This window comes from Onychostruthus taczanowskii, unplaced genomic scaffold (assembly GCF_017590055.1).
Source record: "Onychostruthus taczanowskii isolate IOZ18803 unplaced genomic scaffold, ASM1759005v1 scaffold43, whole genome shotgun sequence".
In the NCBI taxonomy this organism is placed as follows: Eukaryota; Metazoa; Chordata; class Aves; order Passeriformes; family Passeridae; genus Onychostruthus; species Onychostruthus taczanowskii.
In genome coordinates this window covers 2,406,122-2,433,743 of record NW_024501792.1, presented here as the reverse complement: position 1 = coordinate 2,433,743, position 27,622 = coordinate 2,406,122, and the positions used below count along the sequence as shown (strand labels likewise).

The window sequence follows — 27,622 nt, the reverse complement described above, 5'->3', positions numbered from 1 at the left end:
AATTCCCCCAAGGTTTCCAGCAATAACAAGACCTGGACACAAGCTTTGCAAAAGACAATTTTTTTTTTTTGGTTTTTTTTTTGGTTTTTTTTTTTAAAGAAAAAAAAAAAAGGTTTAAAAAACTTAATTAAAAAAAAAAAAAAAAAGGAAGAAAAAAAACCAAAAAGCACCTTTAGAAAGGGAGCAGGAGGTGCAAAGCAAGTGGAGGGGGAGCCTGGGGCAAACCAAGGCTCCCACCCAGCCACGGGGCTGCGGTGAAATGAACTCAAACCTCGGCTCAGTTTGGGGGCTGTGCGTGACAGGGACAGCAGGAGGGACCCTCCTTCCTTTTGGGGACCTCTGGGACGGGATGGGGACAGAGAAAACAGAGAAAGAGAGAGAGGAGAGTCCTGGCACAGGATCCCTGCCCGGGAGGATGCGGAGCTGCAAGCGGAGGAGCCATGCGAGGACAGCCAAGGACGGGAGGGACAGTGCCACTGTGGGGGCTTGGGCAAGGGAACAGTGTCACTGCAGGGGCTGGGGGAGAGGGCAGATGTCACAGTGGGGGCTCGGGGAAGGGCTGGGCTGCAGTTTGAGTCCCTGCACAGCCCCGCTGCTGGGGGTTCCTGGCGCAGCCGGCGGCGGAAGGCACTGGAAGGCCCCGAGCGTCGTCGGTGGTGCACGGCCTGGAGGCAGAGCTGCTCTCGCCCTCGCGGCACACGAGGTCTCAGTGGAGGTAGGTGGGTTGGTTCCATCGGTACCAGGAGCTGTTGGCAGCACGGAACGACAAAAACCATCCTGATTTCCCGCTCAACCCCACCCGGGTCAGCGCGTCCTGCAGGCTGCTCAGCAGGCAGCGAGGGAGAGTGCAGAAATCACATCCTGCCACTCCTGAGCATCCCAGAATATCCTGAGCTGGAAGGGACCCACCAGGATCAGCAAATCCAGCTTCTGTCCCTGCACAGGACACAACAGCAATCCCACCTATCCCTGAGGGGTCACACGTGAAGCTTCACACAGGAACGCTCCACACTGCTGGAATCCCTGAGGCTTTTCCTGTTCTTCCTGGAGATCCCAAGGTTTTCCCCCAGTCCCCGATGCCCTGGGTTGGTTTGGGGTTTTTTGTGGGTTTTTCTGCCTTACCCTGAAGAGTTGAAGCCAGAAGAGTTCATGGCAGCTTTGGAGTTGCTCTGGGCTGTGCCGGGGCTGCTGGCATGGAGGGCACTGCCAGGGGACGAGGGCCTGCTGGAGTTCCCTGGGGAGCACGAGGATGTCACTGCGTGGGACAGAGCACAGTGAGCCTGGCATCTCCTCTTCCTGCCCAAATTCCCACCCCATCCCTGTGCCCGCCCCGTGGCTCCTCTGACTCCCTGCCCTGGGGAATATGGGAGGACCCCAGGAATGTCCCCTGTTCCTATATCTGGGAATTTCTGGTCTCCACAGAGATCTGACTCTAACCAACTCTTTATCTGGCTCCTCTGATTCCTGCCCTGGGGAATGTGGGGAACACCAGGAATGTCCCCTGTTCCTGTATCTGGGAATTTCTGGTCTCCAAGGAGATCTGACACTGACCCATCCTTTATCTGGCTCCTCTGATTCCCTGCCGTGAGGAACATGGGGGGAACCCAGGAATGTCCCCTATTCCTGTATCTGGGAGTTTCTCATCTTCACAGAGATCTGACTCTAACCCATCCTTTATTTGGCTCCTCTGATTCCTGCCCTGGGGAACATGGGGGGACCCCAGGAATGTCCCCTGTTCCTGTATCTGGAATCTCAGGTTTCCAAGGAGATCTGACTCTAACCCACCCTTTACCTGGCTCCCAGCTGTGCCTGCCTCCCAAACCTGAACACCCCAGCCCAGGATTGTGCTGGAAATGTTCTTTTGCCCAGTGTTTTCCACGTTTTTACCCCACCCAACAGCACGGCTGGGCTGTTCCCATCCCAGCTGTGTGGGGCCACTTTCCCTGGCCAAAGCCAAGGCTTTGATGAAGATCATCCCGCAGATGTGACCCAGGAATGGAGGAGCCAGGGATAAAAGGCAGAGGAAGGAGGGAAGGGAGGATCCCCAAGGCTCACCAGTCCCAGGCATGGTGCTGTGCACTGGATTGACGGAGAGGGGCCCCAAGGAGCCTGAGGTAGAGACCTAGGCAGGAACAGAGGCACTGAGAGGGGAGAAATCACATCCTGCCACTCCTTTCACAGCCCCTGCAGGGTGTGCTGGCTCCCAGGGGCTCTCCTGGGTATTTCCAGTCATATTCCAGGGTGGAAACACCATTCCCATATCCAAGGAATATATATATACATATATATAAAAATTATTATTGTTATTATTATTATAATTATAATTATTATAATATTTCTATATCATTATATTATATATAGATGTTATAGATCTATAGAATTACATATATAGCTATTACTATATTTCTATGTATTATTATATTATATTAAAATATTGTATGCCTACATCATCATATATTATTATGTTATGTAAAAATATCTATGTATTAAAATATATATTTAATATATTTTTATATATTTATAGTTATTTATATATATAAATATATGTATATGTGTGTGTGTGTGTGTATATCCAAGGCCATGGGAAGAAATCAGAATTAGTGTTGCATATGCCTGGCACTCTCCACATCCATCTACATTTATGAATCAGCTGTGAAAAAGCCTGAAATAATCACATTTTCTGGAAGTCTCAAGGTAAATTTGTAGGAGCCATTGTCTTTGTCTCAGACTGGGCATTCTCAGCCCGAAACGTCCCAGCTCCCTCTGGTTTTGGGCACGAAAAAAAATCCCAATCTCCTTCAGGGAGCTGAATCCTCAGGTGACAATTGGCAATTTGGGAGCTACCATCCAAATTAGCATTTATTCCTGAAGGCAGCACTTTGTTCAGGGACAGCAGTCACAAGGGAATAATTCACCCAAGCTCCTGCTCTGGGAATCCAAATGTTTTTTTGGGGACCAAATTTCCCCTGATGTTTTCCTGCCTTCTGATGGAGGATTCCAAAAAACAGGAGATTTCAAGATAAAATAAATTCTGCAGCTCCTGTGGGAGCTGCAGAATCTGAATTTTATCTTGAATTTCTGAAATTTTCTCTCTTATCCACTGAGGAGGCTCCTGCCACTTTTAAATGGCAAAGGCACCAAGCAACTCTTGAAATGAAGCAGCAGAAATGCAGCTAAATTGATATCACTGTATGCAATCCTCATCCCCCATTAATTTGGGAAAGATTTTCTTCATCAATCTCAAGGGGGAAAGCTTTGGGATAGCATCATGATTTGACTAAATTATCCCACAATTAAACCAATCAATTCCTCCTAGGAAACTTGTCTTTTCTTTCCATAAATAATAATAAACAGAATTATCTTAATTAATTGTTATAATTTAGCTGATTGTTTCCAGTGGATGGCGTAATAAGAAATGTTCTGGGTGAGATTCCACTCGGGGGGGTGGATCCCAAGGGCCTCACCAGTCTGGAGTTGTAGATGGGTGATTTGATGGGGGATGGCATCGGGCAGCTGATCCGCTTTTCCTTCTGGCGCCGGTTGCAGAACCAGACCCGAACCACTTCCTTCTCCATGGAGAGCTGCTCTGCTATCAAGGAGATCTCCTCTGAGCTGGGCTTGGGGTTCTGCTGAGAGAGGCAGGAGGTTTAAAAAGCCCCAAAATCACAAGGAGATCTCTAAGGTGGACTTGGGGTTCTGCTGAGAGAGGCAGGAGGTTTAAAAAGCCCCAAAATCACAAGGAGATCTCTAAGGTGGACTTGGGGTTCTGCTGAGAGAGGCAGGAGGTTTAAAAAGCCCCAAAATCACAAGGAGATCTCTAAGGTGGACTTGGGGTTCTGCTGAGAGAGGCAGGAGGTTTAAAAAGCCCCAAAATCACAAGGAGATCTCTAAGGTGGACTTGGGGTTCTGCTGAGAGAGAAAGCAGGTTAAAAACCCCAAAAAAAAGAGAGAAAGCAGGTTAAAAAAAACCCAAAAACCCAATAAATCTGCTCTGAACTGGGATCTCTGGGCTTGGGGTTCTGCTGAGAGAGAAAGCAGGTTAAAAAACCCCAAAAACCCAATAAATCTGCTCTGAACTGGGCTTGAGGCTCTGCTGAGGAAGACAGCAGGTTAAAAAACCCCAAAAACCCAATAAATCTGCTCTGAACTGTGTGCGCTGGGCTTGGGGTTCTGCTGAGAGAGAAAGCAGGTTAAAAACCCCAAAAAACCCAATAAATGTGCTCTGGGCTGGGCTTGGGGGTCTGCTGAGAGAGGCAGGAGGTTTAAAAAACCCCAAAATCACAAGGAGATCTCTAAGGTGGACTTGGGGTTCTGCTGAGAGAGAAAGCAGGTTAAAAACCCCAAAAAACCCAATAAATGTGCTCTGGGCTGGGCTTGGGGGTCTGCTGAGAGAGGCAGGAGGTTAAAAAAAACACAAAAAACCTAATAAATCTGCTCTGAGCTGGGACCTCTGGGCCTGGGGTTCTGCTGAGAGAGGCAGGAGGTTAAAAAAAACCAAAAAACCTAATAAATCTGCTCTGAACTGGGATCTCTGGGCTTGGGGTTCTGCTGAGAGGGACAGCAGGTTAAAAAACTCCAAAAAGCGCCATAAGTCTGCTCTGAATTGGGATCTCTGGGCTTGGGGTTCTGCTGAGAGAGGCAGCAGGTTAAAAAACCCCAAAAAGCACAAGGAGATCTCCTCTGAACTGGGATCTCTGGGTTTGGGGTTCTGCTGAGAGAGGCAGGAGGTTAAAAAAAAACCAAAAAACCTAATAAATCTGCTCTGAACTGGGATCTCTGGGCTTGGGGTTTTGCTGAAAGAGGCAGGAGGTTAAAAAAGCCCCCAAAATCACAAAGATGTCTCTAAAGTGAGCTTGGGGTTCTGCTGAGAGAGACAGCAGGTTAAAAAACCCCAAAAAACCCAATAAATCTGCTCTGAACTGGGATCTCTGAGCTTGGGGTTCTGCTGAAAGAGGCAGGAGGTTAAAAAAAGCCCCCAAAATCACAAGGAGATCTCTAAGGTGGGCTTGGGGTTCTGCTGAGAGAGGCAGGAGGTTAAAAAGCCCAAAAAAAGCACAAGGAAATGTCTGAGCTGGGCTTGGGGCTCTGCTGAGAGAGGCAGGAGGTTAAAAAAAAACCAAAAAACCTAATAAATCTGCTCTGAACTGGGATCTCTGAGCTTGGGGTTCTGCTGAAAGAGGCAGGAGGTTAAAAAAAGCCCCCAAAATCACAAGGAGATCTCTAAGGTGGGCTTGGGGTTCTGCTGAGAGAGGCAGCAGGTTAAAAAAACCCCAAAGAACACAAGGACATCTCTGAACTGGGACCTCTGAACTGGGATGTCTGAGCTTGGGGTTCTGCCGAGAGAGGCAGGAGGTTTAAAAGCCCCAAAAAAGCACAAGGAAATGTCTGAGCTGGGCTTGGGGCTCTGCTGAGAGAGGCAGGAGGTTGAAAAGCCCCAAAGAGCATCAGGGGCTGCTGGGAGGACAAGGGTGGGGCTGGCTGCGAGCTGGGGAGGGGACAAAAGCTCCGAGGGTAAATATTTGGGTGAGAGATTATGTTCTGTGAAGCACAAAGTGGAGTCAGGAGGGATGAGTCTCCTGCCCCTGTCACAAATCTCTTCCCTCTTTGACTTTAACAGCACCAAAATCAGAGCTGGGCTCACCTAAACCTGGTGGCCTTGCCACTGTCCAGGGGACAGGAGCTCAGAAAAGTCACTGCCTCTCTCTTCCCTGTCTCATTTAGAAAGAGAAATAACAGAGCCCACCCTGCCCTCTGAGTCATTTCTTTTCATTCCTTTTAGCTCTGAGGGGTTTGGTCAGAGCTGAAGCTCAGAAATGTCAAAGATACCTGGCACAGAGGTGCCAAGATAATATACCCATTGCAGAAAATGCCTTCTACCAGCTAAAAATGAGCTGCTCAAATGAGCTGATGATGACTGAGCAAGTTTTGATATGAGGGAGAAACCAAAAAAAACCAAGCTGATCAGTTTTGATTTGAGAATTTTCCAAGGCACAGTTTAGTCCTATTGATTAAAATTCTGTTTGCGGTCTGTAGTGATTTTTCCTGAAATTCTTGGAGCTGAAAAAGTATGAAGGGCTCCACTTCTGAATAGGTTCAGGAAAAATATTTGGAGCAAAAAGTTCTGGGGTCTCACAAGAGCTGCTCAATGGGGCAATGTGGCCACAGAGCTCCTGTGACACATCTGCAACTCACAAAGAAAAGAGCTGGGTGCAGAGATCAGCTTTGGCTCCGTGGGTGATAATGGGCAAATGTGCTGCTGAAATTATAATTTCCTTAGAATAACATTCAACAGGGAAATAATTGGGCATTTCTTTGGGTTTAACACTTTACCTGTTAACTCCTTCAAGCATTTTGTCAAATAATAGGGAATTCCTTTGGGCTTAACACTTTTCCTTTTGCTTCTTCAAGGATTTTCTAACCTGCTGTCAAATAAATACCCCCCAAAAAAACCCTCTTTTCTTGAGAGAACTCAGTGCCACAGGCTTGCAAATGGCTCAGGGAGAGCTCCCAGCAGACTGAAAGATTTTGCCCTCACATCTTGGAATCTCTTCTCCAGCGTGGAGCGGATGTTGGTCTCGATGCTGGTCCTCTTCTTCCTTTTCCGTCCGAACATCTCGTTCACTGAGGGGTAGGAATTGGGGGTGCTCATGGAGGAATCCAAAGGAGCAGATTCTGGGGGAGGAGGGAGGGGAAAAAGAGATATACATGAAGATAATGAGTTATTTTCATTCCCAGAATTCACTTCCTGTGAAACAAAGGTGCCTTCAAAAACAGATTAATTGTTCCTGCATAGTGGATCCTCCCTCTGATGGTTATTAGAATTGCTCCAAATCCATCAATGAGCTTGTCCAAATCAAAGAAGGAAAATGTTTTAACCCACACACCGTTTTTCCTTTGTGAGCCTGATTTCCAGCCTGCTCTGACAGGGACCAGGAGTGTTCCAATAATTTAATTTCACACAGAAAAGGATGTGACCAAACCACTTGGCTCAGAGTGGCTGAGATGTGACCAATGGCTCAGACATCCTGAAGGGCTGGGTGAAGCACGAGGCTGACGTGAGGTCAGCACAGGACACCACCCTGAATCCTGCTGCCCCTGGGAATTCCCCTCTCCGTGAAATCCTTCCTTTTCCAGCTGCACCTCCTGGGCTGATCCCTCAGCGCCTCAGCAGTTCCTCCCCTTCTTCTCCAGCTCGAACAGGGAGGGGCTGAAGGGGTTTGAGGTTCCTGGATGGATCCTCTCCTGCTGCTGGTGATGCCTCACAAGGCATCAGTGACATTTCTGCCTTGATGTCACCTACCTGCATCACTGAGCCACTTCTCCAGCAGGGGCTTGAGCTTGCACATGTTCTTGAAGCTCAGGTTGAGAGCCTCGAAGCGGGAGATCGTGGTCTGGCTGAAGTCATTGCCGTAGAGCTTCCCCATGGCCAGGCCAACGTCCCCCTGCCAGGGGACACCCAAATCCCAGAGTGAGCACAGGGAAAATACCCACAGCTGTGCCAGCCCCACTCAGAATCACAGAGCCACAGAATTAACCAGCCTGGGAAGGACCTCTCAAGCTGCACCAAGGGAAATTCAGGTTGGATATCAGGAAGAAGTTTTTCACAGAAAGGTGATAAAGTTCTGGAATGTTCTGCCCAGGGAGGTGGTGCAGTCACCATCCCTGGGTGTGTTTAACAAAGCCTGGATGTGGCACTGGGTGCCAGGGTTGAGTTGAGCTGTTGGGGCTGGGCTGGACTCGATGATCTTGGAGGTCTGTTCCAACCTGGTCATTCTGGGATTGGGCTGGACTCGATGATCTTGGAGGTCTCTTCCAACCTGGTCATTCTGTGTGAATTCTGTGACCTTTGAGATCATCCAGTCCAACCCATGACCCAACACCTCCTCATTAAATAAACCATGGCATTGAGTGCCAGGCGTTTTTTAAACAGTGACTCCACCACCTCATTGGGCAGATGATTCCAGAGCCCAATCATTCCTTCAGTGAAGGATTTATTCCTCTTGTAGCCTAAACTTCCCCTCAGGCTGCTTCCAGGATAGCTTCAGTCTTGTTTCCATGACCTGCCTGCCAGGGAAAGAGGATTTATTCCCCCCAGGAATCTGCCCCCACTCCTGAATGCTGGAGAAGGTGCAGACATCGAGGTTATGGTGGTGAGGTGCTAGGAAGGGTTTGTCTCTTTGTGTATTTGGAAGGGAATGCTGCAAAATAACCCAAATTTACCTAACTCAGCCTTTCCTTCATCCACAGCCCTGCCCCAAACTGCCGCCATCCCCTCCCTCCCCTCTCACCTGCGTGAACCCCAGCTTGATCCTCCTTTGTTTGAAAGTCTTTGCAAACTTTTCCAGCTCCTCCAGGTCGCTGGGCTCCTCAGAAGCCCCTGCTGGGGTCAGGTGCTTTGCCACTTGCAAGTGCTGGGGGACGTCCAGGTGGGGTTCAACCGAGGAGCCAGGGAGGCCGGAGCGACCCACAGCCTGTCCAAACCACCCCAAAAAAGATGCTGAGAGCCACAAGAACAGAAAGCCACGCCGTTTCCTGGCCCATCTGCCCTCCCTAAAGCAGCAGGTGGAGTTTGCCACGCCCTCAGGTGTGTCCTTACCTGGGAGGCCAGGCTGGGTCCGGGCTGGGAGAGGAGCAGGCTGCCCTGCTGCTGAGGGAAGGAGAGGAGGTTTGGCTGCAAAGCTGAGGAGATAAAAAAAGAGACACATCTGGTCAGGGAACACCCCCAGGGAAGCTCGGAGTGGGAAGCTCCATTTGTGATTTCTTGCCCAAAATACAAGAATTTCAGCTGTTAGGGACGTGTCTGGCTCTGAGCTGGATCAGGGGAAAGAAAAAGAAAAAGAGAAAGAAAAGGTTCTTCCCGTGGCTTTTTAGCCTGCAAGGGATCATTACAACAATGATAGAAGTGAAATATCTCATTTGCTGATCCCTGCCTGTCACTCATCACACTCAGGCATTTTAGAGACCTCTAATCTTGATTTTAGGTGCCAAGCAGCAGAGAATTTCCTACATCCTTCCTGGGGATCTCTCTCAGTGCTTAATCATTGTAGCTCTTAGAAAAATGGACATCTTATTTCCAATATAAGCCCTTGTGACTCCAACTTTCAGCCACTTGATCTTGTTAAAAAAACCCTGATCCTCCAGTTAATCTCGTGAGCCCTCCCACTCTGCTCTCAATTCTACATTTCATTTTCAAATGTCATTTGGAAGCCATCTGACCCTTTCTTTCCTACCCTACTGTATTTCAAATAAATTGAATTTCTTTCAGAACGTCGGGGCTGACACGAAATGATGAAAGGCAGAAAGAAGGGAAATCCATAAACTCAACAAAAACTGGGATTTATGGAGAGTGTGTAATTGTTTCGTTGACAAACTGCCAAGTACAAGCCTATATCTCTTAGAGGGAATGTCCTACAGGATTAGGTTGTGTAGTTCCCCAGAAATTTAGTTGATATCAAGTCCATTGTGAGTGAAACCTATAGAATTTAGTGAGGATTTATAACCTTGCTCCGAGCAGTCAATATATTTAATTGATTGTAACTGACAATTACAGGGAGATCCATAGAAATTTATGGAGTTCTGCTAATAAAAAGGAAAACAGATAATCTCCAGAATCAATCACTGTCCCCTCTCTCTCTGCCTTTTCTTATTTAATTTAGATCTGATGTGCACAATCCCATTTATTTACCTAGGCTGGGGTTGGAATAAGCCTTCCCTAACGCTGGAACATCTTCAAATTTCAAATCCAGGCTGGTAATGAGGTGCACATTTTTACCAGTGCAGGTAATTAATCACTGCAATGGCTTTGCCTTGGGACATGGCAGATGCTCTGTCATTTGGAGTCTTTAAAATCATGATTGAACACCTCAGCTCCAGCTCCGAGGGAAACGAAGGGCTGGGTTCAGGAATCACCGGTCTGACAGCTGAGATGAAGACTTCAGCAGCAATATTTAGACTGACAGGATTCCCAAAATCTCCGTGGCTGTTCATTCCCACCTTCACAGAGCTCTCCCACCCCTGACTCAGGTGTTTGGGTTTTTCTGGGAATGAGGAATGAGGCCTGGGAATTTATCTGGCAGCTTCAAAATGCAACCGAAATAAAATCCATGTCCCTGTTGGAAAGGTTCAGCCCCCAGCCAAGCCCCTTTGGCCACAAAATCCATTTATGGACCCACAGTCCAAAACCAGGAGACACTCAGAGCATTCCCTGATGGCCCCAGGGACAATTCTGGAATATTTTCTGCCTTTCTTCAGGAGGAAGAAGACTCCACTTGAACCAAATTCCTCTCCATTTTCACTCCCCACTGGCTGTGCATGCATGTGGCAAAAGGATCATTAAAACCTGGCAATCAGCCATGCAAATGGAAATGTCCTGCACAAAATTCCAGCTCCTGGCCAGAATATCCAGTCCTGGCCAAGCCTGGAATGGAAGGGGTGACAAGCAAACATAGCTGCCAAAAAAAGTCACTGAACAGATAAATTCTAATTTATCAAAGGCAGCAAATTCTGCTTTGCAGTAAAAGATGTTTATTATTCATGAATAAAAGCAGGCAGCAAGGAATAGATTGTCCTGACCGTATTTCAAACTAATAAATTCAAAATTATTTGTAAATATACATCAAGTATCTTTATCCATCAGTGTCATTTGGCAGAGAGGAGAATTTATATCTTGTCAGGAAGAAATAAATTCCCCACTTGCTTTTGGAGTGTGTGAACCAGTGGGTTCAAGCAGCAGAGATTTAATGTTATAATCCCGAATTTTAGTTCATGTGGAGGGAGCTCTGTGCTGGGATAAATCAAAGCACAAGCAAAGGATCCAAATCCCCTTGGATCTGCCAGGATATGAATTATAGCCTAAAATCCTCCATCCACACCCCCGGGGTGGGATAAATGCTGTAAAAATATTGGGGGGTGAAAAATAGAATTACAGGGAGTTTCTCGAGGATGCAGTGAGTCCTCAGCGCTTTCCTGGAGCGGATTTTGGGAGCAGGGAGATCTTTCCTGCCCTGTGGAACACCCAAACATCTCCCTCTCATCCCAGAGCTGCTCCTGGCTCAGCTGGACCTGTTCTGCTCCTTTCCTGCATTTCCCCTCCCTCCAAAGGATCAGCCCGAGCTCTGATGAGTTTCTGGAATTAATGAGCCGTGGGAGGGAGCAGCTCCTCCGCTGTTCCGCTGGAATTCGGGCGCTGTCCGGAGCTCCAGGCTGGGATCCCTGCCTGCCCCAAGGTGGCACTCGAGGAGCGCGCAAGGCTCGGGTGCCAGCAGCATCTCCGCTTGGATTCGGGATCATCCCTGCTGTGGGAACCGGCAGCATCCCCCGGGAAAACCGACATCCACCAGAAGGGAGCTTTTTAAAGATTTTTCCATTTCTGGCACCTTATTGGAAGATTGACCCCCAAAATGCAAATGCACCAAACTTACAAAAGTGTGAAACCTGTGACCAATTCTCCATTTTGGGTGGGCTTCATCTGCCCTAAATGTACCTGGAGGCCCTTCAATTAACAGAACTGCTTTTTATTCTCTTAATTCTGTCTGGCCTCTGTTTTTAGGTAGCCCAAAAAAGGCATCATCTCAGCTTTTCCTTCTCTTACCTTGTTGTCCTGCCTGAGACTGGGACAGGAGGAACTGGGGGACTGACTGCATGTGCCCAGGAAGCAACACCAGCTGCTGCAGGGTGTGGAGAGAGCTCATGTCCTACAGAAACAAAGCAAAGGGAACAATAAAACTCAAGGATTTATGCTCCTCATGCAGCATCTCCTCACAAATCCACGCTGAATTTGTGTGATTTGGGGGCTGGAGGGCTGCAGGACCGAAAGTTTCAGGTGTAAGAGAAGATTCTGTGTGTACAGAGACCTCCATGTGGAGAATTGTCTGCTTTTCCCTGGAAAAGTTAACTCTTGGTGACATTCTTGAGCTGGAGATTCAAAGGTTTCAGGTGCAGGAGAAGAATTCTCACTGAATTTGGGGAATTTGGGGGCTGGAGAGCTGCAGGTCCAAAAGTTTCAAGTGTAGGAGAACAATTCAGTGCATACAGAGACATCCATGTGGAGAAGTGTCTGTTTTTCCCTGGAAAAGCTAACTCTTGGTAAAGACATTTTCGAGGCAATCAGATCCTGGTTGTTGGAACAGGGAAACCTCTTGGATTTCAGTTTCTTCAGATGAAGCATTTCCAGAGTGAGCTGCCTAAAATCACTCAGCACATTGCAGCAGGCTGTCCCAGCTCACCAACACTCACCCACAGGACTGTTCTGAACACTGGGGGAATTGAAGAATCCCTGCATTGTACCTTGGATCTGAATACCCCATGAAAGAATGAGGGAAGGGATTCCTGAGCACCTGGGGGGCCGCCTGGCATCCAACTCCCACTAGAATTTAACAAGAGTTAAGTGCTGAACTCCACATTTTTTTACCTTAGGAAAAAAAAAAATTCCCTCAAGGAATTAATTTTTCCTGTGGTGTAAATCAGTTTGAGGCAACAACAGGCTGAGATTAGGAGTTAATCTGGTCTAGAACCCTATCTCCAACAATGGCATTAACCAGACACTCATGAATGAGGAAGAGCAGGGCAGGCATTATCAGACACTTCCCCACGGTGCTGTCTCAGCCTCCAATTATTTCCAGTCCAAGGGATTTCCTGGCCATGGGGTGGTTTCCCTGCTCAGCAAAACCTCAGAGGAAATCTCAGCCCAGCACGTGTCCAGCCTAACTTTGAACCCGCAAGGAAAAGCCGAGGAGGAAGATGAGGATTCGCTTTTGCAGCTCAGTGTTCCTCACCCTCTCAGGCTCCTTGTGCCACTGGCCAGAGGAATTTGGGGAGGGGGTCGGGATCAGCCTGTTTTCCTGGGATCCAGGGGCAGGCAGGTCACTCACCCCTGCGATTTGGCTCCCTGGCATCATGGATGATCCCTGCACGAGGTGACCCGACCGAGGGGGGATGGCAGATTGCAAGGAGTCGCTGAGGTCCTCGGTTTTAATCTGCAAAAGAGCAAAAATTTTGGAATTAGGGAGCAGGGATGAGCAGGAGCAGCGGGCAGCTGGGGTCCAAGAGGCTGGAATAAGCTCCTCTCAGGGATTTCTCTGCTGTTTGCTTCGCTGAAAATCAGGGTTATTCCACACTGCTGCTCCCATCCCGAGTGAATATTTTGGGGTTGAAGGAGCTTTTCTGCCTGTTTGAGCAAAGCAAAGGAATACACAGAATAATTTTGGTTGGAAGAGACCTCTACAACCACCGAGTCCAAGCTTTGGTGGATTTCCACAAGAGGAGAAAAGGGGGAAAATGGGATCACAAGAAGCTCAACAGCTCCCATGGACAGTTTTCCTGCTCTGCCAAGCCCCATGCACTTTGCTCAATTAAAACTCTTCGGGAAAACAACAAATTTCAAGCAGCTTTTCAAAGTTTAAAGCCTTCTGTGGAGTTTTAATGAAGACAAGAAGCAATTACCCTTTCCAGATCACAACTTAAGCCCTGATAGGAGGGCTGGACATAGAAAACCTCTCATTTTTCCCTGCACAAAACAGAGAATGGTACAAGGGGATGGGAAAGGATGGGCCATGGAGGAAAAGACCTCAAAAAAGCAGAGTAATCTCCCAGAACTGAAAATGCAGCACTCCAGGCACCAAATTAATTTGTTCCATTTCTACCAAAAAGCAACAAGAAATTGCAAAGAAAATCTCCTTCCTCAGTTACAAGCTGTGGAAAAATAACTGGAAAACTTCACAGGTGTCCAGTGGTGTTTTTGAGCTACTTTAATGTTCTTGCAAAGTTCTCATCCACAAGAAAATAATGATTTTTAAATCAACATTCTTAGAAAAAAAAATGTACCCAGGGACCAGAACTGAATACTTGTTTCTGGTTTAATTCACAATCTCCACGTTCATTTCTAACTTTGCTAATACATTTTAAAAATTAATTTATTAAGAAATAATAATGATAAAAATTAGTTCCAATTATTGTAGTAGCTGAAGTCTTTTGGTGGTGCTGAGTGGGACAGGAGGGAGGGAAGGATTTTGGAAGTTTTTAGGTAAATTCCTGAAAAGTGAGTGAGGAGTGTCCATGCACAGGGGACAGGTAAAAGATACAGAACTCTCCTCCAAGAGAAGATTGACCCAAACCTTTTCTCAACACTGAACAAGGGTTATTCCTCATCACAGCAAGAAGAGCCTCTAATTCCCAAAAACTGGAAAAACCAGGAGGACTCTACAAAGGACACAGCTTGAAACTCCTGAAGATTCACCCTGACTCCAAGGAGTGAACATCCCCAGTCCCACAGATCCCTTCAAACCCCACATCCCCCAAAGGTGAGCAGGGTCTTTGCCCCACTGATGGGGCCTTGAGGCCCTGCAGCCTCCTGCCAGCAGAGGGGGACAAGAAATCCAGCTCTACGAACCCCATCCTGAGTGAATATTTTGGGGCTGAAGGAGCTTTTCTGCCCATTTGAGCAAAGCACAGAAATGCATGAAATAATTTCAGTTGGAAGAGACCTCTACAACCATCGAGTCCAAGCTTTGATGGATCTCCACGAGAGGAGAAAAGGGGGAAAATGGGATCACAAGAAGCTCAACAGCTCCAGAAAAGGGAGCTGCAACGTTCCCCTCAGCATTTTGGAAGGTGCTGCTCGGAGGGAAGGTGATTACAACACCCCTTTCATTACAACTCGAGCTCTGGACACCGCCGAAACTCGTTTTGCAATACTCCCAGCTCCTTGCAGCAAGAGGTAGACATGCTATGAATTCCAGCTCTTTCCTACCTTTCAAGTTGGCATGATCATCCCTCTTAGCCTGGCAGGGCAGAAAAAAAAAAAAAAAAAAAAAAAAAATCAGGTGGAAAGATCTTCTCGATCGCTATTGACAGCGATAAGTCACTGAATGTCAGGAAAAAGGCTCAGGAGGACACCCCGTTACCCCCGAGCCATCCAGTCACTCCAGGCACGTGGATTTATGGATGTTCTTTGCATTAAAAAGAATCCATTGGAGGCAAATAAGAAAAAAAAAATTCTAAAAATTATTAAAAAAAAAAAATTAAAGTTTGTCTGCTTCATCCAAGGCGGAGCAGTCCCAAGAAATGAAAGTTTTTGGCGTCTCAGAGAGCCGGGCTCTGGATCCTGCCTGAGCTGTGATCCCGATGGCAGTGGGGTGTTGAAGAGGCACGAGCCATTTCCAAACTGAAATCAATTTTTCCAGCTGCCAAGCGGGACGAGCTGGCGGCGCTCCAGGGAGAAAGGGGTGTGTAGCCGCATCCCGGCATGGCTGGATGTGAGAACGGGAGGTGGGTTTGGCAAAGCACCGGCTCCCGATTTAAAAACAACAACATCTCCCACTGCTCCTTCCCCCGGCCCTGGAATTCTCCCTCCTGCGCAGTGGGCGGGAACCTGGGGTTTGTTCTTGACAAATCCTTCTCCCCCTTGCACCTATTTCCATTGGGTTTAGGCTCAAATTTACCTCGCCCTCCTCTTCCTCTCCCCGACAGGCCTGCAGCTGGCTAATTGTTCATTAGGAGTTCGGGATCTATCCAAAACTTTGGGGATGGTTTATGCAAATCCCGCTCTTATGGTTTTGTGCAGTTAGAATCCAGAAAGATGGACACTGAGAGGTGGACTGACCTTGCGCATTCTTGGGTTTTAGCTACATTAAAAAAAAAAAAAAAAAAACCCAAACCCAAAAAAACCCCAAAAAACCACACACATTGTGGGCGAGGCCACTCAATATCATGAGACTCCCTTAAAATAATGTAAATTTCAAATTAATAAAACGAGGGGAGGAGTTGCCTCCTCCTTTCCCAGTGCATCTGCCTCGGATTTGCAGAAAATGCCTGCAAATATGGGAAGAGTTTTCCTTGAGGAACAAAAAAAAAAAAAAAAGAGAAAAGCAAGGTTGAAATGATGAAATCCTCAGAGAATCACCTCGTGGGGGTATTTGATGAGAGCTCTGCTGAAATATTGCAAGTGAGAAACAGTGATTTGGGAAAAACCAGGAGCAGATCCCACTGGGATTGCTCAGGATCTTGGTTTTATGGGATGATCATGGATGGGGAAAGGGGAACGAGAAGTCGTGGAGAGACTTTGTTCCCACTGAATTTTACTCAAAACAAATAACAGCATTTAAGGAAAGCAACCTGGTCTGGTGGAAGCTTCATTGCCCATGGCAAGAGGTTGCAACGGGATGATCTTCCAACCCAAACCCATGGAAAAACGAGCAGGGAAAGAGCAGGACCTGCAAATCCCCAGGGCTGAGGCGAGGTGTGGGGGCTCTTGGCTGTGAATCTCCAGCACCTTCCTCTCTTTGGGGCCCCAGGGGAGGCCCAGGGCAGGGCTGGGAGCAGGTAACGGCAGCTGGAGGCACGGGAGCTCCTCTGGGCCAGGGCAGGAATCACACTTGCAAATCTCAAGTGGATGTTTGGATGTTTTCACAGCCTTGAAACAGGGTCAGCCCCCGAGCAAGCCGAGTGAAAAACACAGGAAGGGTGACTGGCTGGAAAAGAGAGAGTCCCTTCCGAAGTTGGCTTGAACAGCTGCAAGGATGGATGGTTTCTTACCTATCTCTGGCCTAAACACGAAAACAAAAAGCAAAACAAACTAAGAAACACATTGAGGGTGATGGAAAATGATCAAAGCTCCGGAGCCTGCTTGCGTAACTGATTTGTGGAAGGTGTTTCATAAACATTTCATAAGAAGGAGAATTATGAAGAAAACATCTCCCAACCTGCCTGCAATTACTGCACAAACTCTTCCTTACCAGTAGGAAGAAGGGGAAAGGAAAAAAAAAAAAAAAAAGGTACATCTGTTTTGTAACTGATCTGTGAACTTCTGGCAAACGCTCGGCTCGTGAAAACATCCTGCAGACATCTTGGAGAGCTCTGGAAAACTGGAAAATTGGGAAGATTCTCCTGAGCAGCTCTGCTTGCTGCTATTCCCTTCAGATTGACCAGTATTGGGTTCCATGGGCTGGTGGTTGGATCCCACTGGTCGGGCTGGAGCCCTCCACGGGGAATCCCAGTTTAGGGACCACCTCAATGTCTTCCCCATCTATCAGAGCCCAGAACCCTCCCTGGGATGAGCTCCTGCTGTGACACACACAGTGCTCCATCATCCTCCTCGCTCAGCCACCAGTTCAGAGCCTCCAATCCTCTCCCAAATCCAGCTCTGGGTTCTCTCCTATCCAAGCCCTGCCAGCCCTCTCCAGCAGCAGTTATCAGGCAGGAACCACATTAGTGGGAGATGGAGACACCCCCATTTGTTGTGAAGCTCCTATTTAGCCAGTGACCTCTTTGAAACACATTTATCTGCCTCCACATCTGCCTTATCTCACAGTCAGAACCGAGTTTAAGAGTTTGACTCACTCCCAGCCCTGCAGAGCAGAGGGGAGAGGAGGATCAGGTGCACACAGAGGGTCTGGAGCACCTGGCCCTCGCTGGAAAGGAACAGCTCTGAGTCACCCCAAAGTGCTTTGAGTCACCCCAAAGTGCTCTTCAGCACAGCAGGGCTGCCTCAAGCTGTCCCAAAACCCTTTGCCTGGAGCCCAGGGAGGAGGATTCAAGCTGGAAACAGGCATTAAACTGGATCTAAGGCTCTTGCAGCTCGCTGAGCCTTCCCACCTTGCGATGGCGTAAGTGCTCCGCCGTGAATTACCCGCACACGTGGGCCCCATCAAATAAAAAACACAGTAATAATGAATTATGGCAATAATAATAATAATAATAATAATGGGGTTGCAATTACTATTTCCACATGTACTATCCTGCACATACAGCAGGGCTTAACAGACACCTGGAGAGAAAAGCTTTATGTCAATGCCACGATATTCACCCTGTAATGTTTATATCCCACTGAAGGCTGGGAATTTTTGGAAGCTGTCAGCGTGACAGAAGGGAATTCAGCGTGGGATCAACTCCCAAACAGGCTCTGTCCTAAAGCTCAGCCATGGCAAATTCAAATGCAATCCCAAACCTCAGCACACCTGCATCACCCTCCACGAGGCCTTTGAGTTTATTAATTGAGGTGTGATCTGATAGGGTTTATCCTCAGCTTCGGCTTGGGGTGTAAATGGTTGTGCTGGAGTCAAAGTAGGGGTGGCAAGTCAAAACTTTAGGAGCAACCAAGCTGCACGCTGGACAGGGGAAAACAAACAGAACCACACGCAGCTCTTGTGGGCTCTCTGACGCAGCTCTTCCCTGGAATTTTTGCTTCCAAATAAACAAGGAAAAGAGAGAAGTCCCCCCCCTTGCTGTGCTGAACCTCAGATGATCACCTGTGCCACAGGAGCTGGGCAAGGGAGAGGAGAAGCAAAGCAGAGGTGGGAAGAGCACCTGCCCTGCCTGGCCACGCTCACCTGCTCAGGTGGAAGTGTCCTGGCCAGGGCTGCTCCCACATCCTGGGGGGCACAGAGCCTCTGAGTGCTCTCAGGGGCACAGAACTGCTGGAAAGACACTAAAAAAGCAACGTGCAGCACCTTCCCTCTTAGCAGCACTATTCAGGCACGGGGTACCTTCCCTATGGGCATCCCAAACTGGGAGCAGTCTAACAGGAGATGCCATTTCCTCGGTCAGAGTGGCCAGAACCTCCACTCAAAGCATTGGAAATGATTTTCCCACCATCCAGGCTGGGATTTCTGCCCTGTCTCCTTCCCAGGACTCCCTCAGCCCCAGCCTTGCCGTGGGTTGCAGCATTGCTCCCTGCACCTCTCTCTCTCTCTCTCTCTCCACATTTCACTTGCCCAACTCCCAAACCTCTCCAGAACTCCACCTCTGCTTACACCTCCGTGCTTATCTGCTCTGCTCCCACCCTGGGCTGCATCCCTGCCCCTTTCCTTATCACCCTGATTTCACACACACCACTCCATGGCTTCTCCCCTGCCCTCCTGCAAGCTCACACAGGTCCCCTGGAGCCCGAGCACGTTCCTCTTCCACTCCAAAGTTGCCTTATTGGGATTTTCTGGGCTGAGAATCTGCCCTGCATGAAAAATGTCCTTTTTGTTTGGTTGTTTTTTTTTTCCCCTATGCATCCCTCGCCTGTGGGGAGGAATCTCTGTTTGTTCAGGACTCCCTGTGCCTTCTGGCAGTGACAAATCCAAAACTTGGCACTGTGTGGGCATCCCTGCATTAGTCATTCATAGCGAGAGTGCTCACACAGCCCAGGTAGCCCTTGGTGGGGACACACTCCCCACCACATTTTAGGAGGAATTAAGGTAGAATCAGGCTGGGGCTGGCTCCATCCCAGCTCCACAGGCCTCTCCTGTTGGTCCCTGGCACTTTTGGCACGGGCTGCCACGCCCTGGGGAGCTGGGACGGGAGAAGAGCAGCTGGAGGGATTGCATTCAGCACAGCAAGCAGGGTGATTGAAAGAGAAAGGGAGAGTGAGGAAGATGATGGGACAGTGAAGAAGATGATGGGGGAGTGAGGAAGATGATGGGAGAGTGAGGAAGATGATGGGACAGTGAGGAAGATGGGAGAGAGAGGAAGGTGATGGGAGAGTGAGCAAGATGGGAGAGAGAGGAAGATGGGAGAGTGAGGAAGATGATGGGATAGGGAGGAAGATGATGGGAGAGAGAGGAAGATGATGGGAGAGAGAGGAAGATGATGGGAGAGCATCACACAGGGTTTCACTTTGGGTGGGGGGGATGAAGTCCAAGGGTTGGGGGAGCTCAGAGCCAGCTCTCTGCTCCCATCCCACGTGAATTCCACAGGCTGGGGAAGCAGCCAGGAGGGTCCCTGCTGGATAAACCCACAGGGAGCAGTTCTGGGCAGGGAAAAAAGGCCTTTTAAGGCCAAAATGAAACCCATCACCTTCCATTCCATGTGCAGGGACCTGCCCTGGTGCAGGACGGCTGCAGGGCCCCACCCTGGCTGGGTGTGCAGGTTTGGGGGGAATTCTTGGAGCTCAGCAGATGAAAGGCCTTCAAGGACTCCGAGTCCTCTCCTCATTAGTGGCGACTCCCTGAGAGTCACATCCAGCAGTTCGTGCCACTCAGCCCTCAAAAAAGCTGCTGGCCCACCTGGATTGTGGCTGGGCAGTGACAGCCGTGCCTTGGGCTGAGTTTCTGGTGTGGAGAACAAGTTTGGTGACCCTTCAGACAGATCCATGAAACTGGGGCTTGTCCCTGGTGAGCACAGAAAGCGTTTCCCGAAGGATGAGCAGGGAATTTGCACAAAGATCTCTGTCTCTCCCTCTCAGACAGATCTGGAGCAGATGTACCAGGTATTTTGCCAAGGAAACAGGTGTAGGAATCACGTTGTAAATGAAGTTTGCCCTTTAAAAGCAGGAGAGCAGGAGTTTGGGAACGGACTGCAGCTGGATGTTAAGGAACAGATAAAATGCAGCCAGCTCTGGGTTAATTTGTTGTCAACAAATTAATTCAGTGGTTTCGGTCCACCTCTTGAGAAAAACAATGAAAAAGGCCAAATCCTCGCTCCTAATTGCATCCCCCTTTCTCTCACAATTCCCCTGGCCTGTTCTGGAGTTCATTCCCAGCGAGCTCATCTGAGGTGCCAGAACAAACCCAGCCTGAAGAAGGGGTTCCTCTGCATATCTGTCCTAAGCAAAGCAGGGCCAGATTTAGGCACAGAGGACTTTCCCTGGAGCCAGGGCTTTCTCTGATGCTTTCCCAAAGGGCTGCATTTCAATGAGGAACCTGCACACAAACAAATTTATGCAATCAGCCTGTCCCTAGGACAGAGCAGGGAGACTTCAAAAGAGAAAGGCCAGGGCAGAGCTGAGCTTAGATCCAGTGTCAGGCGAGGCAGACGCAAGGCCAGCCCTGATTTCCAGCCAGGGGAGGCTCAAGAGATGAAAAGCAGATGCAAGATTTAGGCTGATGCCCTGGGGCAACGGGGAGAAGAGAGAGTGAAATCTGAATTGATCCCCAGAGGGGAGAAGGAAGCAGGATGTGAACCTCCCCTTGAGAGGAGGGCAAAACAGGACTGGGATGGAAATCTGGAGGGCAGACTGAAACCTGAGCTACCCACGGGGTGGGGAAAAGCCAAGCAGGAACAGCAATGACATCCAGGGAGCACATGAGATCGGGGGGGAGGAGGGAACACAGCATGAAAAACGATGAGAGAGATCCCCGGGGGGAGGGAAGCCCTGGTGGAGCGAAATTAAATGTGCAGGGAGTTTTGCATCCCAGATATTAATAACAAACTACCCGGCGAGTTAGGCCCTTCTGTGCACCTTCAAAAGGATGGAGGGGAGGAAGAACTTGTCTGTGGTTGAGCACAAGACGATGAATCAGAGGATGGGAGTCCATAACCCAGCTCTGCCAGGGAGCAGGCCCCTGGATTTCAATCCAGCCCAATGTCCACGGGCAACTGGCCCATGAAGCATCCCCTGATCCCAGCTGCAATCACAGGGCTCAGCATCTTTGGGAAAAGCCAGGCAGTCGGGGCTGTGTCTGCAAGACACCTCCCCACCTTGCAGAGGCACCAAGGGATGCTAAATCCATTAGCAAAGAGCCTTCAGACGTGTGGGTGGAAGGTACCAAACGAGGTCAGGCTGTTCATTAATGGCGCTGAAAAGGAGCCACCAGGGATTTCACATCTCAGGTGCAGTTTGCCCACTTTGAATTTCTCACATCGTGTGCCTGCAGGACATCAGCTGTGGAGCCCTGAGATAACTCACCCTGGTGCCTCAAAGCTGGAAGTCCCACACAAACCTCCAAAATTAAAGTTTCTTTGGGCAAGGGCTGTCAGATATGAACAGAGCAGGGAGAGGAGTTAGACAAGGAGGTGCTGAGGGGAGGGAACCTCTTCAGCACCTTCTGTCAGAGCAGTAACACACAGGATGCTTGAGCTGGTTTTAGGAAGGAGGAATTTTTCAACAGACCCAGCTGGAAAGGCTTTCTAGGAAGCCTGTTGGAAATCCATATCCTTATTACATCCCCAGATTGGGGTGAACCAAGGCAGCAAAGAACAGGAATAAAGAACCAGCACTAAAACTGAAGCTGGTCCCTGCTCAGGCACCTCAGAGCCTGCCTGTCTGTCCTAAACTTTGTCAAATCTCCCAGCCAGATCAGCTTCAGATCGATGTGACTGATGATAATGACAGGTGTGATAAACAAATGACAGCCTGTCCTGCAAGGTCAGCCTTTTGCTGGCATGAAGAGTGCCTGGCACATTTGGGTAGGGAGCAGAGGCAGATCCTGCCCAGCTCTGCTCACACAAAACCCTGTCAGCATCATTTCAAGGGGGACATTTCCCCTCCCAGCTCTGGAGAGCAGGCAGGGCTTGCAGAGGAGCTCTCATTCCCTCCTTGGAAGGAGGAGAGCTGATGCTGCATTCCTCCCTGGACCAACAAGGTCCTGCTGTCACCGTCATATTTTCCAGAAAAATCCCTTTGCCAGGATTTCTCTCCTGGGAAGCTGAGAAGCCTCAGAGAAAAAGGAAAACAATATTATCTCCTCTGCTTCTCCTGTGTTTTGCTGCTTTGAAATGTGGTTTGGCCATTGTTTCCCAAAAAGTATTGTTCCATTGGTTTCATGTGAATTGTTTTTTACTTATTGGCCAGTCAGGGTCCAAGCTGTGTTGGACTCTGGAGAAAATAATGAAAACTCATGACTCTATCTTTTAGCCTTCTGTCTGTATCCTTTCTCTATTCTTTAGTATAGTTTAGCATAGCATTCTTTAATATCATATGGATCATAAAATAATAAATTAACCTTCTGAGAACACGGAGCCAGATTCATCATTCCTCCCTTCGTCTGGGTCCTTGAAAACGCCCCTGCCATCAGTTCCCTGCTGCCTTCAGCAGCTGTGCATTCCCCTCCTGCAGCTGTGCATGGGTGCACAGCACCGTGAGCTGGGCTCAGCCCTCACACAAGCCCTGGCACCTCCCAAAACCATCAGCCCTCCATCCCTGTGTGTGCTGCAGCAGGCAGCATTATCCCAGGGCTCCGCTCCAGACACCTGGCTCTGCAGAGCAGCTACAAAAACAAACAATCCGGTATTTCCTAGAGGGGAATTCAACCCCAGCAGACCTGGGGAGACCGCAGCACCTGGGCAGGATCACCACACGGCAGCCAGGAGCAGCTCCCACTGCAGCACTCCCGGCCCTTGTCCCGCTCCCACTTGAGGCAGATTTTGCCAGAGTCACTCAGGTCTGTCCCTGGCCACCATCCCAACCCATCAGGAGGCAGATGGATGTCCCTGTGCAGGCTGCCAGCAGCGAAGGTGAAAGTTTATTGCTGTGCCTTTGCATTTCCCTCGCCATAAACAGGAAACAAGCAGCATTAGACTCACTAAATAAAAAAGCCAAACCAGATAGGCAAGGCTGAAGATGCTGCTTTTTTCCATCCACACCCTTTTCCCTCTCATTCACATACAAATTACTGTTGCATCCAGGTGGGAGGAGAGTTTGAAGAGGGGAGGGGAAGGGGGGGAGAGCAGAAATGTTTGCCAAATAGGCTGAGGGATCAGAGGCAGCTTTCTCATAAAGCGCAGGGCTGACCCACAAACTGCTAGAAAACCTCAAACTCCGCAAGAGTTTCCCTCCCTCCCCGTTTGCAGGGTGAGAGCAGCCCCAGCAGGGAATTGGGAGGCAGGGAAGGGGTCTAACCAGGTCACTCCACCCTTCCCATCCCGCCTGGAGCACAACACGGGAGGCAGGGAGGGAAGCAGACCTGAAATGTAGGCCATCTACAAAGGCTGGGGGAGAGGCTTAAACGATGTGAGATTTATGATCTTCAAAGTGATTAGAGCCCAGCACTCCAAATAAAGGCAAAGAGAGCTCCTGCAGTCAGTTTGGAGTTGGGTTTCAAACCATCCTGCCCTGGCTTCGGTTTGAAAACTTGAATTGCAAGCTAACGAAAAAAAAAAAAAAGACATCCAAAACCAACCTCAAACCCCAAACCAAATTAAAAAACCCACCAACCTCCACCCCTAATGAAAGAGCACAGCACCTGATTTTACATGAAAACACTTTGATATTTCCAGCTCTCCTCTCTTCCTTTTTTCTCGTCATTTGAAATCTATTTGCTGAATTGAGGGTGAATTCACCAACAGCTGAGGTCAACCCTAAATGTGAGTGTGGAGCCCGTGTGCGTTCGGGCTCCTGCTCATTTAAGAGAATAATTTAAAATAATAATTATTATTTTAAATAACAATACTTTCAAATAGTAATTATTATTTTAAATAATAACTATTTTAAATCACTTTACCCATGGCCTTGGGAGGGCCAAGAGAGGGAGACAAAGAGCTGCTTGCACAGACTTGTGTCCACTCCGGGACTGTTGCATCCCATCCTTGGCATCACTGCAAACCCCCCTGGTGGGCTCTGGGGAATCAGAGCAGAGCAGAAATAAAATAAAACAAGAAAACGAGCTCATTCAGAGTCATTTGCTTTTTAAACCTTGCTAAATGCCCAGCTGAGTTGGCTATTCAGTTACACGGACAAGCTGGAATAAATTAATAGGATTTTGTGGTGCTGTTTTGGTGGAAGGAGGAAAATAAAAGTGGAAACGCTGGGGGAAAAAAAAATAAAAAAGAAAACAAAGGTGAAGCCACAATTTCTTTTTAGGAGGAGGATATGTCTCCTGCCTGCAAGCCTGGCTGCCCCCACAACTTCCCCAGCATCCCTGAGAGGAGCACAGAGGATGGGTCAGATCAGTGGGTGTAAATCAGCACTGCTCCACCACCTCTCCTCCCTTAACCCCAGCCCAGCTTCCAGCCCCAGCACCTTTGTGGTGCTGCCATGGGAGAATGACCTCGTGCCCGTTTCTACCTGCAGGGAATTTCCTTTTATCAGCCCTGCAGAGCAGGTTGGATCCTTCCCCGGGTGGGTGCAGAGCGAGCCCGCGCTCTGGGCTGCACACACAGGGCTTTTTGTTTGCAGCTGGGGATTCCAGAATCCTGGAAGATGGCTGAGCGTGTTAGGACACCTTTGCTAGGAAAGGGAGACCCACCCAAAGCCGGAGCAGCCAAGGCAAACAAACAAACAGCGGCGTGGCCGACGTTTGTCACTGCGTGGTGACATTTGTCACCGCGCAGCCACCGAGGGAAGCTGGAGGCACAAAAAAGCCCCGTGGAGGAGGTGCAGCTGCCCAGTGCTGCTCACAGGGAGCCTCTGGGGAGGGCTGGAGCCCTGGGCTTTGGGGAATGCACATGGGAAGTGGCTGGGTGGCTGTGCCAACGCTGGCCTCAAGCCTGTGCGTGGAGTCCCAGCCCCTGGTGCATTCCTGGCTGCAGCTCCCATCCTGCAGCCCTGCAGCCCTGCAGCAGGGCAGGGTTTGGCTCTCCAGACTCCTCTTTGCCTTGCCAGGGCTCTGCTGGCCACAGGAGGCCTCAGCTCTGGGCTGAGAGAGCATTTTCCTGAAATCTCAGAGTGGTTTGGGCTGGAAGGAGCCTTAAAGCTCATCCCATGGCACCCCTGGAAGGAGCCTTAAAGCTCATCCCATGGCATCCCTGGAAGGAGCCTTAAAGCTCATCCCATGGCACCCCTGGAAGGAGCCTTAAAGCTCATCCCATGGCACCCCTGGAAGGAGCCTTAAAGATCATCCCATCCCACTCCTGCCGTGGCAGGGACACCTTCCAGTGTCCCAGGCTGCTCCCAGCCCTGTCCAGCCTGGCCTTGGGCATTTCCAGAGGTCCAGGGGCAGCCTCAGCTGCTCTGGGCACCCTGTGCCAGGGCCTGCCCACCCTGCCAGCAGAGCTCCTGTGTCTGCACAGCTCCAGGGGCTCCAGAGGGCTGTCACCTCCTGGTGTGACACTCAAGGATTTTCAGAGCCACACTGGAAGCTCTGCAGGCACTCACAGAGGCAGGGAATGCTTTCAGCTGGACAAAGCAGGGGGAGAGGAGCACCCCCAGCAGGGACACGGCCCCTCAGCTGCTCCTTTTGCAATTGGGGTTTGCTTGTCCCATATTTTTATCTGCTGCCTTGCAGACAGGAATTTGACCTGTGCTCTCCAAGACCTCAAACCAGCTCATTTTTAGGGCTGGCTGACACTCCTGAGTCAGCTCTGTGCCTTTGTCCCTGCCCACCAAGGTGCTGCCAGTGCCAGTGTCCCAGCACTGGGCTTTGGGAGGGATTTGTACCCTTGCCACCATCACTGAGGTGCTTTTTGTTTCTAAATGATGATCTAAAAAACTGTAAAAGCCAGAAAACCCCTCAAGCAAATGGTCAGTTAAAAGAACTCTGTAATTAGCTGAACTTCCATGAATTAGGGAGAGGGAAAGCAGAGGTGCAATCTGTCATTGTATCCCACAAGGGGAACTGGGAAGAAGTTCTGTGGTCTGCTTAATGGCAGCTTCTGACCTAACAGTTTTTATCTCTTTGCAGCATGAAGAGCAAATTAAAAACAGCCATTCCAGAAAGGAGGAGAATACCTGGGAAGCCAGGGAGCATCTTACCTGCCTGTTAAAGTCCAGCCCATTCTGTTCATTCCCTACAAGGAAACAAAGAGAAAAACATCTCAGTATTAATGACAGTCAGCACCGGTGGGAGCTTTCCAAAACTTGGGACACACATAACCAAAAAACTGGCCCTGGGAGAGCAATGAGAGGAGGAGGAAGGTGCAGACATGGAAGGATGAAGCCTCCTGCAGCATTTAGGTGGTGCCAGCCTTTTGCTGAGGGATAATGAAAGTGTTCCTGCCTGGGAGATACCTGGCCAAGGGTGGGGGAAAGCACGAGGGAGATTCCAGCAGGGGTGAGCTGGAGGACATCAGCAGTGCTCAGGGGAGTGCAGGGCTGGCTGTGGGGAAGGCCAGCAGCCAGGTGGCCAGGGCTGCTCACCCAGGCCCTTCAGGAGCCCGCGTGGCACCGGCTGCTTGCGGGTACCTGGAGGAACACAGGGTGCCGTGGGGTTGTGCTCAAGAGGCGTCTCCTTGATTCCAAAAGAGATTGGCAGGCACAGGGGGAAAAATCAGACAGGTTTCAGCCTGAAGGTACCGCACAGGCCCTCACTCATTCCCCTTTGATGATAAACATCCCCCCCCCTCCCCATCGCACCTGCCAAATTCATCAAGAACATCACAGAGCAAAGGTTGTGCTCTCCGCAGAGCTGAATGCTTTAAGGGATTCCACGAAGCTCTCGAGCTGCAGAGGCAACCCCAAGACACCCCTTCCCTCTGCAGCACATTCCCCAGCCCTTTCCCTGCCAGTCCAGCCCAGGTTGTGATCAAGAGCCTGGAATTGTTCACAGCCCACTGGCACAAGCCCCCAGGCCTCCTGCTCCTGCTGTTTTTTCCAGGATAACTTTCCCCGTGCCCTGTGATCTGATCAAGCTCCAACACATTTTCCAGCAGTTCAGGGCTCCTGCAAAGCGCTGGGGAGAGGCTGCGCAGGCAGGAGGGCAAATCCAGCTCTGCCATGGACTTTCCTCAGCTGAACAAGCCTCTATCCTTTCCCAGCACATATTTCTCCATGCACAGATTATTCCCAGGTGAATCAGCGTGGATCCTGAGGGGGAGTGTGCTTGGTACAATTATCCACGGATGGCAAAACACTGGGGAGTCAGGGATAACAGAGCTTCGTGGCTGCTCTCTGCTGTCTAGAAACAGCCCTGGAGATTTAATCTGTGACATTTGAGAAGCACTGACTGTGGAAACAGAGCTGTGGGACCGTGCTGTCGAGCAGGGCCACGGCAGAATGAGCTGCTGCCCCCTCAGTTTGACATCTGCTCACCCTCTGCACCCCAAGCAG

General features: G+C 49.5%; 1 protein-coding gene across 1 annotated transcript in view; it reads right to left on the bottom strand.

Moving 5' to 3' along the window:
- Positions 1-706: 706 nt before the first annotated feature.
- POU2F3 (POU class 2 homeobox 3) overlaps positions 707-27,622 on the bottom strand; it is a 45,239-nt gene continuing 18,323 nt past the window's right edge. Inside the window, exons 4-14 of the mRNA XM_041413896.1 lie at positions 26,330-26,364; positions 12,870-12,974; positions 11,591-11,693; positions 8,597-8,679; positions 8,289-8,471; positions 7,301-7,442; positions 6,536-6,672; positions 3,465-3,626; positions 2,056-2,122; positions 1,123-1,255; positions 707-746 (exon numbers count right to left, since the gene is read on the bottom strand). Of these exons, the coding sequence (XP_041269830.1) occupies positions 707-746; positions 1,123-1,255; positions 2,056-2,122; positions 3,465-3,626; positions 6,536-6,672; positions 7,301-7,442; positions 8,289-8,471; positions 8,597-8,679; positions 11,591-11,693; positions 12,870-12,974; positions 26,330-26,364 (1,190 nt within the window). The remainder of the gene's footprint in view (positions 747-1,122; positions 1,256-2,055; positions 2,123-3,464; positions 3,627-6,535; positions 6,673-7,300; positions 7,443-8,288; positions 8,472-8,596; positions 8,680-11,590; positions 11,694-12,869; positions 12,975-26,329; positions 26,365-27,622) is intronic.